This window comes from Monomorium pharaonis, chromosome 6, assembly GCF_013373865.1.
Source record: "Monomorium pharaonis isolate MP-MQ-018 chromosome 6, ASM1337386v2, whole genome shotgun sequence".
Taxonomy (NCBI): Eukaryota; Metazoa; Arthropoda; class Insecta; order Hymenoptera; family Formicidae; genus Monomorium; species Monomorium pharaonis.
Window position 1 is genome coordinate 1,176,778 of NC_050472.1, and position 19,939 is coordinate 1,196,716.

The window sequence follows — 19,939 nt, forward strand, 5'->3', positions numbered from 1 at the left end:
TTTGACAAATTGCTCTTAACAAAAAACCTTTTTTTACTTTTGATAAATGTCTCTGGAACACATAAAACGTTTAAGATACAATATATTTCTAATTTTTATAATTTAATATTTCCAATTGACTCCAGAAGCGTGTAACTCAAATTGATGCTTATGCAGTTTTGAAACGAGAACGAAAGAAGCAAGAGCAACGAGAGCGAGCGAAAGAAACGAGGCCTCGATGCGTGTCGGAGGCCTCGCAGTGTTCAGCGAAGCTTCACGAGATTCTGTAATTGTGTCCGGTTTGCTCGCCATTGGCCGTGATAGGCCTTGCATCCTAGTGATACCAACATCGTTTACATGGGCAATATGATATTCGAATCTGTTTAAACAAAGAAAATACAAGAGTAATTTAATTTATTAAAATAAGAAATATAAAATATATGAAAATGTCATGAAATGTTTAAAACATTGAAGCTATATATTTTTGAATTATACAAAAGTTAGAAATCTTGATATTTATAACAAATTTAAAACAATTAAGCTTAATATTCTTAATTTTTCTTTTAAAAAATATTAAAAAATTTTAAAAAATAAATCGAGGAGAAACTAAAATTTTCGTTTCCTTCAGAAAAATATAGAAAAATATAGAAAAATATAGAAAAATATAGAAACATATAGAAAAAACGATAGTAAGATAATGAGATATTAGGGTATTCTTAATTTTTTGGAAAAATAAAGGAAAAGAAACCCGGGTTTATTTCGAAATATACGATAATGACAGCGAACTTTATTGATGAATTATTTATTAGAATTCTTATGAAGGAAATCTTAAAATGATTGACAATAAAGGTGACATTATCATAAAAAATACAGTAAGTGAAAAACTATTTTTAAAATACCGCATTTTTTTATTTCCAAAGTTTTTGTGAATTTTTCTGGGCATAGGATACTAATAAGTGAATTCCAAATAAGTAGGAAGTAGATTAATTTTGTGAAAGGAAGAGATACGCCGATGTAATTTGTCCAGAAACGTGCATTCTAAAAGTTAACCACATGAACATATAGAATTTTATATCACTGTTATCGAGACAATAAGACAAAAGCATTGAATTCAAATATCTATCCTTTAGAAAATACATTTGAAAGAATGATACCGATTTAAATATATTGAAAATTTAGCAATAGAATTATAGTTTTTTGCATGATATAAAAATCTCTCTCTCTCTCTTTCTCTCTCTCTCACTTACTCACTCTCACTCTCACTCAAGTTAGTCTTTTATAACTAAAGATTGTAATCTTCATTTGACACATGCTTGTGCATGTTCCATACTGTTTTACATTAGTAAAAGTATTTTGGATAGTTTTATAGATTGAGAAACAAGAATGACCGTGTCTTTGAATGACTTATCTTTTTATATTTTTAGTAATTTTACAAAGAATATTGAATATGCTATATTTAACTGTTGATTTTTTTAAATTTTACTTTATGTTAAAAAACAATTATTTTTTTAAAATGATTAACAAGTACTCTAAAACAACTAAATTAAATATATAAGAATAGAAATAAAGTCTATTGTTACTGTTTATTAATAATAAAATATGAAATAGCAACAAGCATTGATCAATCAAATTACATTATCAAATTACGCTATTTTGAAACTCAGCCCATTTTAAAACTTGATACAGCAATAGCTTCATAAATACTGACAACATACGAAAATTAAAAGAAAATTACAACTTTTTTTCTCCTTTATTTGGACATTTTTCTATATTCATTATAAAAATGATACGCATTCTAAAATATATTGTATACCGAGAAAAAACATTATGAATTTAAAACAGTTCTTTTTAATCTTTTAATAATCATTATTGTTTCATATATAAGCAGGGAGTTACATTCTTGCTTGCATGAATAAACAGTGGTAATTTTGTTTATTGTGTGTGTGTGTGTGTTTGTGTGTGTGTGTGTGTGTAATAAACAATTATTATATATATATAATTTAATAAAACAGCTAGATTTGAAATAAATATCTTCTTTTTGAAGCTTTTCAGCCGATATTGTTATATTTAATGCAAAACCATAATTCTCTTTATTATAAAATAAGAGAGAGAGAGAGAGAGAGAGAGAGAGTCTAAGAATAGTCTAAGAATAGTCTTTCATTATAAAATATCAAATATTATAAAATATCGTCCACGATGTAGTCTGTATTATAAACGATATTTCGTCAAAATCACATCGTTGCAGTTAATTATACGGCGGAATTGCTAACGTCAGCGTCATTGTACGGATCACCGATTAGAATCGTGCATTAACATGCACGGGTGTGCCTCCCGCGCCTACTCTCGGCCTTGAGCCAGGAGCTGGATCACTCGCGAGAGCTACGGAATTGTGATTTTTAAAAATTATGATTTGAGATCGAAAGAAAGTAAAAGAGACGGAGAATGCTCCCGCATGGCGAAGAAAAGAGGAGAAAATCTTAATGTAAAATGTTGATTGAGGGTGTATACATATACATATAAATGAGATTTTAAGGAAATTAATAAACTTACGCAATTTTTTTTAAATAGATGCTTATAAATATTACATAACAAAAAATAGAGAAATATCAGTTGCAACTAGAGATTTCATATTTTAATATATATTTTTTTAGTTCTTATATATATTTTTATGTAAGCCATAATTCATATTTTTATAACGACTTTTTTTTTTTTCCTAAGAAGATTTCTAAGACTGTATACTGAAAAAGTTTTTTTTTGTTTTTCTTTTATTATTATGTAATATTTTTTCCTTTTTGTATGACAAATATTCTGTTTCATATAAGAAATTAATTGAAACAAACAATCAAAGGAAGCATAATAATACAAGATATAAATATAATATATTGTGTACATGTACCTAAAAAAAGAGAACAAAGCAAAAAGAATAATAAAAATAAATAAAAATTGAATTTTTTAATGAATGATAAAACATTTTTTGTATTTGTATCAAAATTTTGTATATGTAAATTTTGATGAAAATATAAACAAATTTTGATGAAGGTAAAAAAAATGCTTATATTTTATATCCAAAATAATAATTCAATTTTTATTGTTTTATTATTCTTTTTGCTTTTTCTGTTTACAATGTAATAATTTTTTACATATTACATACGTTATGTTTATTAAAATATATCTTTATGTACTTCTCTCTCTCTCTCTCTCTCTCTCTCTCTCTCTCTGTTTCTTTCTTACGTTTGTTTTATCAATATTTATATATTATATATATTTATTGAAAAATGTTAAAATTTTTTGGATGAACGCTCAATATGCTAAATACATTTTGTTTTATGTATAATAAAATGCTTATTAATATTCAAATAAATGCATATTCTCACGGTGTGTTGAAGTTATTTGTTTTTATTAAAGGTGTTCATCTAAATGAAATAACTTCGATTTATTTTTCATGGGAAAGTCGTACGAGAAAGATGTCGACTAATTGGACGGCGAATAATTATCTGAAACATTAACATGACAAAGTATATTGATTATGCGATTTCCATGTGCAATAACATGAACAAATGCTCAGTTTGCGTTTGCTTCACACTTCTTTTATACTTGACCTTAGTTTGAATGTAGAGTATTGAACCGTTGCAGTCTTATAACAAATAAAAAAATTTTTATGAAAACTACGTGTAGACTTCGAAATGTAGACTTCGAAATATTGTTCATGAGACGATCATTTAATGTGCGATGCATATTCGCATCCGTGTAAAAACATTAGAATCAAGAGTTATATTATTTAAAATTGTAATGTATACATACACTCACACGCGCGCGCTAAAAACTCTGTAATTTAATGTACTTTAAAATAATTGCTCACTTTTGAGCTGTTTCTAAAAAAAAAAAAATACAGTTTTATTTAGTATGCTGAGGAGCTAAGAATGCTTTTATTGTTCTAAAATGTAGTTATTATACCAAAATCGCATTTAAAAATAATATTACAAAATTGTAATTATTTAAAACATTCAAACTTTTGATGAAATTTTATTTTAAATTATTTTTTTTTTAAGTTGTGTTATTGTTGCAGCAAGTAAACAATGTTAGTTGAAGCGAAAGAAAAGAAGATGCTCTCCACCTGGATAGCATCGCATCATCAATTGGGACATAAGATATTTTAGGCCATAAGATCTTATGACATCTTTAAAACGTCTATAAAGATGTATTATATCTCGATTTTAGACATACGTGCTTGTTGAATTGCGCACACGCACACACACATTATGAATTAATTATTCGATTATTTTGAAACAGATGAAAAAATTGATATGATTAATTTTGTCGTGTCTCGTTTTTCTCTTACGTTACATGAAGGAAATTTCGGATGTAGTGTTTCCGAAATGCTGGTTAGTATGGCATGGTTCGTCCAGGCTCGCCTGGGTACAGCAGCGAGGGTTGCCCTCCTTTCTCTGACCATGACCCACCCCGATAGCCCCCAGCTAAATAGTAGCTCTCAGCCCCGTTTCAATGCTCCCTCGCGTAACTCTGTCCTGACATGCGCAATTCTCAACGCGCATTCTCTCGCGTATGTCGTGTGCGTATGTGCACGTGTAAGATGTCTCATATTCACTTGCCAATTTCGCACAGTACGTAACAGGTGAATGAGGTCAAATAGTTTAGTTATCCCTACCATACAAATTGTTAGCAAGTTTTTATGTATTGTGCTAAACTTTAGATATCTTGTGTAATTACATTTAATCATTGAATCTAAGAAAATGTTAGCGAAGAAAATAAAGATTGACTAAATTTTCATCAGCTTGAAATTTAAATTTCTTCACATACAGCTTGAAATTTAAATTTCTTCACATATTTATACATTGATTATTCAAGTATTTATATATTTAATTTAAATACATATAAATATTTGAACTAAAAAAATACAAATATCAAGGGTATCAGAAAATAAAATCAATTTATTTATTCTTTATATTACTTCTCTCAGTATAGTTCAATTTTGCACTAAATTTTATGTAACAAAAACACAAGCTTTCTGATTTTGTCTGCGAATAAAATTTTTTTTGGCCGCTCTTGAAATCAGGATGCATTACTTTCTTAATTTGCTTACACCTTTTGATTTCCATTTGTTTGAACCATTAAAGAAAGTTCTACATGATCGACAGTACGCCAATGACGAGGAAATTAAGAAAGTGGTGCATACGTGGCGCTTCGACAATAGCCCAAAAATCTGTTTGCAGATCAAAAAACTAATCGATCGTTACATATTTTTTTTCTGTAAAGTTGGGCGACTATGTTGAGAGAAGCGACATTGTATACATTTTGCTAATAAGATATGTGTGTCTGAATATCACATAGCACACTTTATTCGTTGAACATGGATTCTGGAAGGACATCCTTAAGACATATGTCCTTGGAATGTCTTATTTAGACATCTTGAGAAGGAGTCTATGTACTGCACATGTGATATATTATATGTTATATTAATTCCATGCTGCATTAATATAACTTCATTTTTTTTGTCCAAGTTGAATTACAATTTTGAGAAAAATGGCGAAAATCGCTGCTTCAGTTAATTGAGTCATATCTGCGGGTGTACAACTCACAATCTCATATTACACACACGCATACACGCGCGCGCGCGCGCGCGAGCTTATTCGGACTAAGGCGCACGTTGACAGTGAAAGTTCCAAAAACGAATCCACTCAGCTTCGGCAAGTTGTTGGCTATTGGTGTCGCTAGCTCTCTCTCGTGTCTGCCGTTCCACTCTCAAGCGACTCCATAGTCCACACGATTCGCCTGGCCTCAGTCGAAGGTGAACCGTCGGAGTCGCAACTCGGACGCTCGTCTTTCACTGCGGCTTTCAATCCCGACATTGAATGTGTAACCAATTTCAGATAATCAATGTACATATAAGTATCATCTGCTCGCGCGAAGGATTGCACTAATGTGTCTGTGTGGATGTGAGCCTCGTGAGCGTTTGTGCATCATCGAAGGTATCTAGATCCAATGAATTAACGATAAAGCGTATAGTTCGAGTTTCAAGAATCTAAAAATCGCGCATCCAAATATTAAAAGACCTAAACGAGATCTTAAAGTCTGACGTACCGATCGTACTTAACAACTGATCAATCGCTTTGCAGGCTATATTTTGCAAGCAGAAAGACAATAATAATGTAAAATGGCGATATGTCGTCCGCGCGCGCGCGCGCGCGCGCGAGACCAGTCGCGATGCGTCGATGGCGTCGGAGCCATTCTTCTGTGCGTGTCTGCCGAGAGAACACGTGCGTGTGTTACACACCCCCACTAGTGGTCACTCGCTGCAACGCAATGATGCAGCAGCAGCAGCTGCTGTTGCTTCGTTTAGTTCTTCAAGCTGACCTGAATCCGAGAAAAAAAATGAATATTCCATTTTTATCGCATTTTTTCTTTTCCTTTTCGATTGTATTTTGTATTTCTTTTTTTAATTAACACGTAGTTGTATAAGAATTTTCAAATTCCTTAATTTTTCTATACTATTAATCTGTATTATCGCTAAAAAGTCATCTCAACACTCTTGAGATTTTCTCAGATTTCACTAAAAGTGAAGTTATATCTCAATGGAAAATTATTGTAAGAAAATTTTTTTAAATCTTAAAAAGGAAAAGTAGAATTTTAAATATGTCTTTTAATTTTGTCTGCGAGATTTCGTCTCCAAATTAATATTTATCTTTATTTATTTTGAAACTTTATAGATTGATGAAATATTATCGGACAAAAATTGATAAAAAATTATTTTAAAATAGAGACCTTCTTATAAGACTTTTAAACCGTTTTTTTTTTAATTGATGTTAATAATTTCTTACATCTCATAAAAATGAAGTAAACTCGACGAAAAAAAGGTTTAAAGAAAAGAATTAAAAAATGCATTTTAATTTGAAAAAAAAAATAGAATTTTGAATATCTTTTAGTTTTTTTCTATGATATTTTGTTTGTAAATTACATACAAAATAAAAAATTAATATTTGTTTAAATTTTTATACTTTGAGGTGCAGTAGCTTGATAAAACATCAACGGAAATTAAGAAAAAAAAATTTTTAATAAGCTTTCTAAGCTATAAAATGTTTTTTCTAATTGGCGTGATGATTCTAGTAATAAAGGATATCGAACTTGTGTAAAAACTCATTTTTTATAATATGTTGTTTTACTTTTGAAACTAAAGAGTTACGAAAAAAAGAAAACAGAGAGCAATGTTATAATGTGCTTGGGTCACTAAAATTTTTTTTTAATTCTAGAAATTTTCTATTTTTAACTTTTGTGAAATATGAGAAAATCTCAAGCATGCTTTTGAGAATATAATATTGTATATCTTGAAATTCTTGATTTTAAAAGTTTCATATTTTATAAAAGAGTATGACAACAAGAAAAACAGAAAAATATAAAGCAAGGGACACTAGTGGATTCTGACGCTCCTCAATAATGGGAAGGGGGTATAATGTAATAAAATTTTTTGCTGAACATCGCGTATATTGGACATTGAACACTTTGAACATGGTAAATCTGCATAAGAATTTGATCCACAGGCGCCGTTAATCGGCTTGCATCATTTAAAATTAGTCTTACTGGATCTGTTAAATTTAAGTAAATTTACTTAAATTTAACAGATTCAGTAAGACTGATTTTTTTTTTTTGGAAGAAGTGGAGTTATTTCCCCCTTCTCCCGGAATCCGCCAGTGGCAAGGGATAAAAAAATGATAAGAGTAAACAAAGAAGAGTAAACCTAAATACATATTTTGAAATCGTTTTCTTGAAATATTAATAGTAAAAATAAACTATACAAGAAACTTACATAACTATATGTTTATTATTGATTTCGGTTTGTGATGAAAATCTAGTTTTGCTACACGTGTGATTTAAAAGAACGCATTAGATAATTATAGTTTTTATTAATTAATATTTTGTACGTACGTGTGCATGTTCTATTAATTTTGTGCATGCATGTACACGTGTGTATAAGAATATTTGTTGTGTATTATATGATAATCATGAAGATCAACTTATTATGCCCTTAACAAATGAAAAATTAATCTTCAAAATATTAAAAAGTATAAACAAGGAAAACAACGAAATAAAATATAATTTATTCGTAGATAATATTTATGCAAAGATAGGAGTTAATAATAACAAATATATGAGAAAAATGGAGATGGAACAGTGAGGAGAGGATAAGATGTAGCAATTGCAAATGGAAAAGTAGAGCGAAGAAAGATGTTGACCTCAATATTTCTTTCCTTATATTCTGTCATATTCAATTTATGGAGAGAAAGATCGCTAAATTTACTTTTATTATTACATTGTGTTATTATAAAATAATGCTTTATTACACTATAATATATATTTTTTTATATTTTTTTGTGTACTTATACACTTATTAAACTAACTATATAAGGTGTTTTACATTTGAAATCATAAACGCATTAATGTTGGAAAGTATAGTTGGGAAAGTCTAGTTGGGAAATCTACTTTTCTAAAATTAAAAGTTTCAATTTCAAATATTATGTGATTTGAAAAATGTTAAATTATTCTTTTATTTATTTGGAAATCTATTAAAAAATTCTTAAATACTCTAGATATTTTATTTGTATATTTATATATTTATATAATTATTATATTTCTAAATTTATTAGTTTGCATTTCTTTATTTCTTTTTACATTCTGGCAGCATTATGTACTAAAACTCTAATATTAATTTGTTTAGCTATTTATTTCTGTTTAAGATTATGTTTTTTTTATTTCAATGAGATTTTTTTAAACAAAATAGAATAGATTATGATGTAAACAGATTTTACGCCTTTCGATTTTTAAGATCTTTAGATCTTTTACTCAGAAAGTCTAAACAAGACTTTTCATTCTTGGATGTGTAGATTTTTTTGTTTATTTTGTTACATATACGCACTATACGCTATTCTGTTTTCTCTGAAATATAATTTATCACGTTTGTATATACATATACGTGTGTGTGTGTGTGTGTGTGTGTGTGTGTGTGTGTGTGTGTGTGTGTGTGTGTGTGTGTGTGTGTGTGTGTGTGTGTGTGTGTGTGTGTGTGTGTGTGTGTGTGTGTGTACATATACACAATGTGTTTCATATTAATTGCCTAAGTCGAAAGAAACATATTAAAAAAAAATTTTTCACACAAAGATTGTATGATCTAGAAAGGGACAAATAGTAATAATAATAAAATTAACTTTTGAAAAAAGCAATTTTCCATATAAAAAATATCACATTTTAAAAAGAAATTTATAATTTTTTAATATATTTTTTAAATTATTCCACACATCACAGAAAAGTTATCTATGTATTAAAATACAGCTACCAAGGAATCAATAATTTCCAAGATATTTTTAATATTTTAAATTAAAATGCTAGAAATAAATATAAAATGTCTCGTACATTATTGATATTAATATATAATTTTTTTCTTTAATACTTTTATATGTTAACTAAATTACAAGAATTACATTATGTAAAAAAAGTCATTTATAATTCCAATTAAAAAAGTGATTATTTTCATGCGACCTTGAAAATTTGATTTTTTCTCAAATTTATTTGACCATTATTGGTCCTTCTTTAGATGTATAATTTTTGTACGGTTTAAAGAATAAATAGAAAAGTTATATTGGAATATTTATTGTATAAATATATTTTTTTTGAAATAATGAGCAATTAAAATAGAATACCTGTGTGTGTGTGTGTGTGTGTGTGTGTGTGTGTGTGCGCGCGCGCGCGCGCGCGTGCGCGCGCGCGCGTATGCTGAATAGAAACATTACAGAAGCATTGCAGAAGTATTTATTGCAATAATGCGAAAACGTTACAAAATGTTGTTATAACATTGTAACAATGGTAAATATGTTCATTTTTAGAAATATTGCGATACTTTATACATGTAGCAGCAATATTGCAATTACCACACACACACACACACACACACACACACACACACACACACTTTGTAATGTTATAATAATTAAAATATTTTTAATTTGAAAAAAATAAATTGAGAAAATAATGTCATTAAATTTGCAATTATAGGAGTAACATTATTGTAATAGGTATTAGATATATAATATGTATCATTAGATATAAAATAAGTATTATAGTATGTCGATACATAGCTAATAATGCAATTGCCAATTTATATTTATATAACTGTTTTCACAATTTTTAGCATTTGTATATACGTTGTGCACATTGCTTGTGATTTAAATAATATTGTTTTAGAATAGAAATGCATTAAAATTTAAATTAAAACTTTGCTATGAATATAAAATTATAAAATTGAATTATTAATTGAAGTATTAATTCGAAGACTCTTCAATTGTGGAAATTATTACTACCAAACATAAAAATAGTTTTTTAAAAATAGTTCTACACATAATTAATCACATATTTAACCATATTCGCAGTTAATATACAATACAAATTAATTTTATACTTCTTTATTGCTTATAAACTTAACGAATCGGAAAATGTGTGCGTACTCAAATATTTGTACATAAATAAATTTTGATAGTTTATTTTTACAGTGTATTTAAAATATTGCTGCAACATTATAAAATTATTATAGAAATTATTATAGATATATATTATTAATATTATAGATATTGCATATTTATATTTTAACAATATTTCTAAAATTGAATTGCAATATGCAAGATTTCAATGTTATTACACGGAGAAAATTTTTTAAGTAAAAATTACTATGTACGAGTAGCTCATAAGAAGGATCATAAGAAGAAATTTCAGAGAATTATGCCAAGTAAGTAGTGTAAATACTATGGTATAATTTGATGAAAAACATATAGTAAAAATTTTCATAATTATTTTCTTGGTCCGCGTTTATTATTATACACAATTTTTATTATAAAATTTTCTTCGTGTACAATGTAGCTGCAAGGCTCCTGTGTATGCTTAACTCATTCTATTCTTGCAAGAAATGGAACGTGAGCATTTACACATGTGGAATGGAGAATGGATATAAGATCAATTTTTAGTGCTGATTTCGATACTTTTTTCCGAACATTGCACAAAAAATTATAATTTTGTGCTTTTATGGAATTTTGAAGAACATGAAGAACTCTACATTAATAGTCCACGTACATTCGATTATATTTATTTGTAATTATCCTATAGATCTTGCGTAGCGATTATTGAGGACGATTTTCGGTTTTTAATTGCGGCAACATCGAAGATACGAATAATATTGTGAGAATTGAGAAGAAAAAAATTAAAAGGTGGAGGTGAATGGTGAAATGCTGCAGACAATGCCACGGATACCTGTCGCGGGAGTACGGAGAAGATGGAGCAATAAATATATCGAGAATCTTCAAGAATCTAGTCCGGAAGTGTCGAGTAGCGATACGTTCTCATCGAGCTTTCAAGCGGATTCGGGCGCGTCAGTGCGTGAAGAAGATCTTCAACTTTGGGATTTGGATCTTCATCGTGGACTCAAGACAGAATCTGAGATCGATCACTATCGCGCTATTACCAGCGTCACGGAATTGGTTAACAACGATCGTCCAACTTCACCTTTCTCTACTTCCATCCAAGGTAAATACAATCAATCACGAAACCATAGGATCCCATAATAGTGGACATAATTGTTAGATTTATAAAGGTAAGTACAAATTTTTTAATTCTGAAATTTTTGAAAATTTACATAATTTTTCCTAATTTAAAAGAATAGAATATATTGTATAAAAAAATTACTTTTTAGTAATATTTAAAATTTGAAAAATTAAGAAAACTTCTTTTATAAAGAAAAATTACGTTTTTACATAACTTTTCTTAAATTTTATTGAATTTTTAAAATATTTATATAAATTATTAATGATTGAATAATTAATTAATAAGTTAATTATTTAATAATAAATTGAATTTTAAACCGATATGTAATTAATACAAAAAAATAAAACAAGTGCCATTTTTCGATTGAGAGTTTTGTGTGTCTAATAATTTTTATAATCTTCAGCTCATGCAAACTGCACATCGCATATTTGTTCGAAACGTAATCCTTATGTAAATACATAAATATATTAGAATATTTAATTTACAAATGAACGGCAATTAATAGTTTTGTATTAACAAGCATTTATAAAATTTCTCTCTCTCAGACAAACCTGTAAAGAAATTATTGCAAAAAATAACATTTCAGAATTTCTTTATGAAACACACAGTTCATTTTTTCTGAAGTTACAATTGCTTATTGTTAATTGTAAAATTTTTTCTTAATTAGAATTATGAGCCTTGTTATGTCTGTTTCTAAGGTCGATTATTTAACCTAATAGATTTAGTGACAAATTACAATTAATTTCTAAGATAGAATAATTCAAACTTATTGATGATTTATGTATACGAATTCTTTTAAAATATTTTTTACTTGAGTATATGACATTATAAAATTTTTTCTTCCTTTTTAACTTTTTTCGCTCTTTGTTTCTTACACTCTCATTATTGATTGATGATGCAGTGTATTAAAATTTTTTAATATTTTACATTTAAATATTTTTATTACTAATATAAATATTTTGTTTTATTATCTATTTTACTTTTATTATGACATTTTTATGATTTATTTCACTGTTGCGAGTTGATTGTCTAAAATATCATTCTTAGTGTAAATTTTTTATTAAGAAAAATTTGATTTATTATTAATAGAAATTAGATTTAAAAAAAACATTATTATGATTTTAATTATTAATAAATATAAGTTTAATTGACTATACGTGCAGGATGAAAAAAAATTATATTAATTTGCAACAATTTTTATTAGTTTTATAGTTTTTTGAACTAGAATTAGTTTATAATTTCCAGTTAAATACCTTATTTAAAATGTTATGTTGAACTTTGAGTTTGGATGAAGTATCGTCAGGTTATCAAAAGATGTGATAGCATTTCACACTAAATATATTGCTGTATACACATGGAAACTAATGCGTGAGATACATGTATTTAGAAGTCAAATTTTTTTGTAATATTTAAGAAACTCATTTTATATGAGTTGCTTATATGGTTTATAATTTAATGCGATTATTTTACATTGCAAAAAAAAGAAAAGAATCGATAAATTATATACAGGTGAATAAAATATCTTTGCAAGTATGAGACTACGAATATCGGACGACATGTAAGAATTTTGCAAAAAGCAGAAAAAAGACACGTAAGGAAAATAAGAAAAGAAATTTTTTCTTAAATATTATTTTGGAAACTAATCGTATTTTTTTATAAAAATATTATATAAAAAATTAAAAATATCTTCAAAAAAGCAAAACCAGTATCCAGACAACAGGGTAAAAATCGTGACATAAAATGTTTTAATTTTAAAGATGTTGAGATGTTGAATATAGTGCTTTCTGAATATTTATGTATCTAAGAATTTAGAAATTTTAAGAAATTTGTGAATTTAAAGTATTCTTAGATTTAGTCGATTTTTTAAATGATTCGTAAATAATAGAATTATATTAAAAAATTATCATTGATTGAAAATGTAAAAATGCATTTATCACAGCGGCATGATTTATTGATTTTTAAATTTTAATTATTTTTCACAATATTTAGATTTACTTTTATTTTGAACGTATTATTATGGAAATTTATTATTCTTCTGTCAAATCATATCAATTTGTAAAATCTAATCTGAGAGAATGGAATTTTTCCTTTAAAAATATTTAATTAAATTGTTTTTTATCAGAAATATCTAATAGATGATTTGATTTGCTACAAAAATAATGAGTGAGAAATCTAAAAAGTATACTTGACAATACTTTTTACATGAACACTTTAATGAGATTAATATAAATAAAACACAAAACATTGCTTTTCAAAGATATACAGTTGGGAGTGTTAGATACTGCATTTTTTTCTTAATTGCAATTATGTATTTTTGTACCAGATTTTTTTTTATATAAATCAAAATGCATGCTATTATTTATATGTATATAAAAATTGTGTGTGTAATATATTGTTAACACTTGAAATTATTAAGATGTGATTTTATTAGAAAGAAAATATTTTATTACAGATTTTATATTTATGTGAAAATGTTATAAAATAAAGGAAATATCTCGTAAATGTAATTTTTATATCCTTACATTAAGAAAGAAAAATAGTTGCGATAATCATAACTCTATAATTTATAGTCATTTCGAGATTTAACTATATTTTTATAGTTATTAAAAAATATAATATGTTTAAATTATATTAAAATTCTTATAACCATAATATTGGTTTATACAATTTATGATATGGTTGCCACAATCAAAATGGAAATTTTAATACAGTAAATTGTATTATAAAATAATCTCTCTCTCTCTCTCTCTCTCTCTCTCTCTTTCCCCCATTTATCTCGTTATAAACATCATTATAAACATATGTACAGTTATTATTACCAATATAGTAATAATTACTATAAAAATGATTCTGATTATAATTATAATTATTTATACTATGCAATTATAATCGTAAATATCACATTTTTTCTTATTGTATTTTTGAAACATTTGTGTATGTACGTGTGTGTGTGTGTGGGGGGGGGGGTGACACGCAAATGTATCAAATAAAGGAGAATTGATTTATGTGATAAAATTTACCTTAAGAAATATAAGTTAGGCAGATCACCCATATTTTTTAAAATGTAGAATGAGATAGCTAAAAAAATGTCAAGATGTCTTAGATTTTAATGTATAATATTTAAAAAATTATAAAATAATTTATAGTCTCTTAAATAAGATAAAAAATATAGACAAATATATAAGAATATATATATATATATATATATCTTATACACATTTTTTATATAATATTTATGTTTACTAGACACCACCGACGCGCGTTTCGCGCGCGCTATTTGACTTTTTATTTTTTCTATCCGCTTTGTAAAAAGGAGATGTTACCATTGCATTGTTGCCGCTTTTCCACGATGCTGATCGGTTTTTTCGCTGCGCGTACTTTGTGTTGCAAGAGTAACTGTCTTTGCGATTGAATTTTGACAGCTGTTAAATTTGAATAGATTATCTATACAATTATTGTTGTAATTTATTTTTAAAAAATCAAAAAAGTTAAATAGCGCGCGCAAAGCGCGCGTCTGAGGTGTCTAGTACTTTTAAAAAATAAATTACAATGATAATTGTATAGATAATTATTTATACAAATTTGACAGCTGCTAAAATTCAATCGCAACGATAGCTACTCTCGCAACACAAAGTAAGCGCAGTGAGAGAACCAATCAACATCGCGAAAAAGAGGCAACAATCACTTCGAGATTTGCAATTAGCGATATAACATTACGGATAACATACACTTTTTTTAAAAAGGGACTAGCACGCAGCGCGTGCTTGTATTAATTAGGGCCACCGCACAAGCTTTTCCGTAACGTATTACGTTACGTTAAGTATTCCATAAACCTAAGTTTGTACTTAAAATTAAACTTAAATCAACGTACAAAGAAATTCTTAACATAAGTTCTTAAGTTCTTACGTTAAGAATTTTTTTGTGCGTTAATTTAAGTTAAATTTTAAGTACAAGGTTCATATGGAGTACTTAACGTGTGTAACATAACGCGTTATGGAAGAGCTTGTGCGGTGACTCTTAAGGGCCATCTACAATGGAGAGTTGTAGGCCGTAGCAGTAGTCGTAGACAATATTTTCATTACGTACTGTTTTACTGATTACGGCCTACAACAGACATTGAGCCAATTCAGTGGGTGCTTACGATGAGCGTTTAGGTGTTCGGGGTTAGTTTTTAGTCACCTCTCTATGATAGCCGGCTTGTATATTATTGTTACGTCGTTTATATTATTGACAGCATGGTCGTAGATTTAGCGTTGTTACGACTAAAACACTCCATTGTAGATGGCCCTTTAAGGGCCATCTACAATGGAGTGTTTTAGTCGTAACAGCGCTAAATCTACGGCAATGCTGTCTACAATACAGACGACGTAGCAGTAACATACAAGCCAATTATCATAGAGAGGCAACCAAAAACTAATCCAGAACGTCCGAACGCTCATCGTAAACACGCACCGAATTGGCTCAATGTCTGCTGTAGGCCGTAAGCAGTGAGGCAGTACGAAATGAAAATATTTTCTACGACTACTGCTACGGCTTACGACTGCAACAGCTCTCCATTGTAGATGGCCCTTTAAACTGTCAAATTACAACTCTCGCAATACGAAGTAAGTTTTTTCAAACGAGAAAACCAATCAGCATCGCGGAAAAACGGCAACAATACCGCGCGATCAAACGCGCACTTCCCGCGTCTACAGGGCCTTTTTAATTATTATTATTATTATTAGCACGTAGCGCGCGCTTCGCGCGCACCTGTTTTAACTAAACTGTCAAAATTAAACTATCAATTACAACTCTCGCAACACGAAGCGAGAGAACCAATCAGCATCGCGGAAAAGCGGCAACAATACCGCGCGACCACGAGTGAACTTCTCACGTTCCCACAGTCTTTTTTATTAGGGATTAGGGATTTATTTAAAATGTTTTTTCCTGACAAGTTATATGTATAACAGTTTAAGAAAATTGATTATTAAATATGGAATTATTTTATACAATTATCAAAATTAAATACTTAAATACTTTGAATGTGCATTTTCGACACGACTAACATTTTAAAATATTAAAAAACCTTTATTCAAAGTTATTTCATTCTTTGCATTCAAAAGGCATTTAGCTTCCACATCAGAGTATTTGTTCAATATTTAAGTATAATATATGTTGGAGAATACGTAGAAAATAGTCATGTACAATTTTTAATTCATGAACAGTTTTTCCACTTTCAATTTTTTTACGTACAATTTGTTTGTGTACAATATTATTATTGTTTAATTTATTTGTGGAAAATATCAGTCTCATGTGCACAATATTGTAGTGTACAATGTCTTTTCTCTATAAATATTATTTCAAAGAAACTGCGTAAAAAATTTTAGTATGTGATATTTTTGTGCAGAACATTTGTTTAATTTTTTTAACATTTTGAAATGTTAGTCATGTCTAAAATATACGTTCAAAGTATTTGAGTGTTTAATTTTGAAGTATAATATATTTTACAAAATAATTAGTTTTTGTACGCACAATATATTTGTGTCCAATTTTTAATTCAAGACATTTTTATGATAATTCTTGTGCACTGTTTTTTCACGTACAATTTTTTGTATACAATTTATTTGTGAACAATATTCCGATCGTGTACAATTATTTTGTGTAGAAAATGATCAGATCCGGAATATTTTGTATTCAGGAATACTTGTACCGAACAATTTTTTGCAATAGAATTGATTCGCGTATTTGCAAGCGTATTTATATACGATTTATTGCTGAAACCGTTACAAATTAAATTTCATTTCTCAGACAATTTCTGAGACAATTAAAATTTAATGCATCACATACACAAAAGTGACTTTTGCGATATTAAAAAATTTCTTAACGAAAGATTAATGTTATTTTAAAATTCTGATCAAAGTTATAAATGTGTTATTCTTTTTTATAAAATATTTTTAAAATTTTTTATCTTACGTTTTTTAATATATAATTTACATGGTAGATATCTATATTTATATTGTTACATCGTTAGAGATTCTATTTTAATATTTTGTTTTTTGAATAAGGTTCTCAAAAAGGAGTAAAACTTTTATAAAATATTTATTTTATAAAATCTTTTATTATTTTGTTTTTTTGAAAAAGGTTCTCAAAAAGAGAGTAGGTAATTTTATAAAATATTTATTTTATTAGATCTTTTACAATTTAGTTTTTATGTGATTTGAAAGAAATCGTTTTCTCGCGGAGGAAAAAATGTTTTAAGAAAGAAAATTAATATAATAATAATATAATAATGATAATAACAACAATAATAATAACATTTATATTAATTATATTATACAAATATAATATTAGAATATATATAATAGTAACATTTATTTTAAATTTACATAAAAAACGTCTTTATTTTGTTCTTTTTATAAAATTTTTATAAAAATGCCTGAAGAATGAGGAATTTAAAAAATCTTATATAAAGCCACGCGCGCGCGTGTGTGTGTGAATATAATATATTAATATGATACGTATTCGCAAATATTTATATATTTTTTAAAGATTCCTCTACACACGAATCTATTTTTTTCTTTCTCTTCGTATGGGCTCACGGTCTACGTTTTTCCACTTCCTCTTTTCACACGCTCGCTTAACTAGTCTGATCTCTGGAAGGAAACGAAGCGGTGCTCACTGGCCCGTTTTAGCTTTCGTCTCTCGGCGAGCGTACGGCGTAGCGTGGCGCGGCGTGATGGGAGAAATAGAGAGGGAAAAACTCGCCATTTGTTAGGTAAGACAAGAGAACAAGGAGGACACGGACGGCTGTGTGCGTCCACTTGTACAGACATTCACCAAGAAAGCCAGAGTCAAGGCCGCTCACTGCTACGCTACGTCGTGACAGAGAGGTACTAACCAGCATGGAAACCTTGCTAAGGAATATTAAAATCAGCAACGTTTCGTGCGTAGTCTTTCTGGGTTTATTGTAGAAATGTACGTAGCTGTCAATTAAAACTCGAAGCTTACGTTCCTCTACTTTATGAATGTTTTTTGGCTTATTTTGTATTTAACAACACATGAAACATTCAACACAATATACATCCAAAAAAGAAGTGTATAATTTTTATGTATTAAAATTTTTTTTTAATTTTTTCTAAATACTTAAAAATGCTTAAAAATACTTTAATTTTAAACAGTGTTTAGATTTAAAACAATAAAATATTTAAAGCTGTTAATGATTTTAGTTTTAAACGTTTTAGTGTTATAAATTTTGATACTGTTTTTAAAATTACAATACTTTTAAATGTATATTTCAAGAAATGGAGATAAGTATAAAACGTTTTAATATATTAATATTAAACATTCTTTTATTAGTATAGTTGTCAATAAAAACTGGAAGTTTGCGTTTCTATACTTTTCGAATATCTGTAAACTTATTTTTAATATAAGAAATTTAATATAAGAAATGTTTGACACAAGTTATATTTATATAAAAAATGTTTAATGTATAGATATTAAAGTGTTTTATTTATGTTTCCATTTTTTAAATGCTCACACATATAATGTTTTGATTTAAAACACTAAAATGTTTAAAAGTAAAACATCTCTAAGAATTTTAAACTTTTAAAGTTTTACTGTTTTTATCTAAATATGTTTGTTTAAAACTAAAATATTTTTGTATATTTAAAAAGTAAAGACAAATATGAAACACGTTTATATTTTTAAAATTAACCGTTTTAAGTCTTTATAAAGATAATAATAAAAATAATAATAAATGAAAAAATATTATAATATTATTGGATTCTTTGCAATAATATACACAATATATATTTATACATGTATACAGTATTTTATTTTATCTGATTCTACCTTTGCTAAAATTTAAATGAAAGAAAATCAATTTTTTTTCTAAAACTATTCGAAAAGGACCATCACGTTTGATTCTTAAAAATTTATAAAAATATATTTACTTAAAATTGATATTGTAAAAATAATTTAAATAAAAAATAAAATTCGTTGCAACTTCAAGAAAAAATTTATTCTTTAAAAGTAGATTTATGTAAAAATATGGAATTTTCTTTTTTTATACGGATAAAATAATACACAATTCAAAAATGTAAAAAAATTAAAAGAATATTTTACAGTTCTATTAATATTAACATTTACTAATTCTACATATACACACTGAAAAAAAAGTAATATATTCAATAAGATATGTTGTTGCGGGCTGCCAACTATAGATACACTCAATACAATAATATGTGCTATTGCAGTATCAAGTATTAAGTATTTTATTTAGTTGGCAGCCCGCAATCACATATGTTATTGGCTATATTCCTTTTTTTTCTGTGCATATAAATTTGCTCTTTACTCTAATTTTTATATATTTATAATGATAATATTA

At 27.5% G+C, this 19,939-nt stretch overlaps 1 protein-coding gene across 8 annotated transcripts in view; it reads left to right on the top strand.

Annotated features, from left to right (window-relative positions):
- LOC105840026 (ecdysone receptor) overlaps nt 1-19,939 on the top strand; it is a 52,004-nt gene that overhangs the window by 22,682 nt on the left and 9,383 nt on the right. Inside the window, exons 1-2 of one of the 8 annotated variants that reach the window (XM_036287861.1) lie at nt 5,828-5,966; nt 11,140-11,556. The exons of 5 other annotated variants lie outside the window; for them this stretch is intronic. In XM_036287861.1, coding sequence (XP_036143754.1) covers nt 11,259-11,556 — 298 coding nt within the window. In that variant the 5' untranslated portion in view covers nt 5,828-5,966; nt 11,140-11,258. Of the gene's footprint in view, nt 1-5,827; nt 6,255-11,139; nt 11,557-19,939 lie in introns of those variants that run through there. 2 more of the 8 variants (XM_036287860.1, XM_036287862.1) reach the window with 2 other exon arrangements.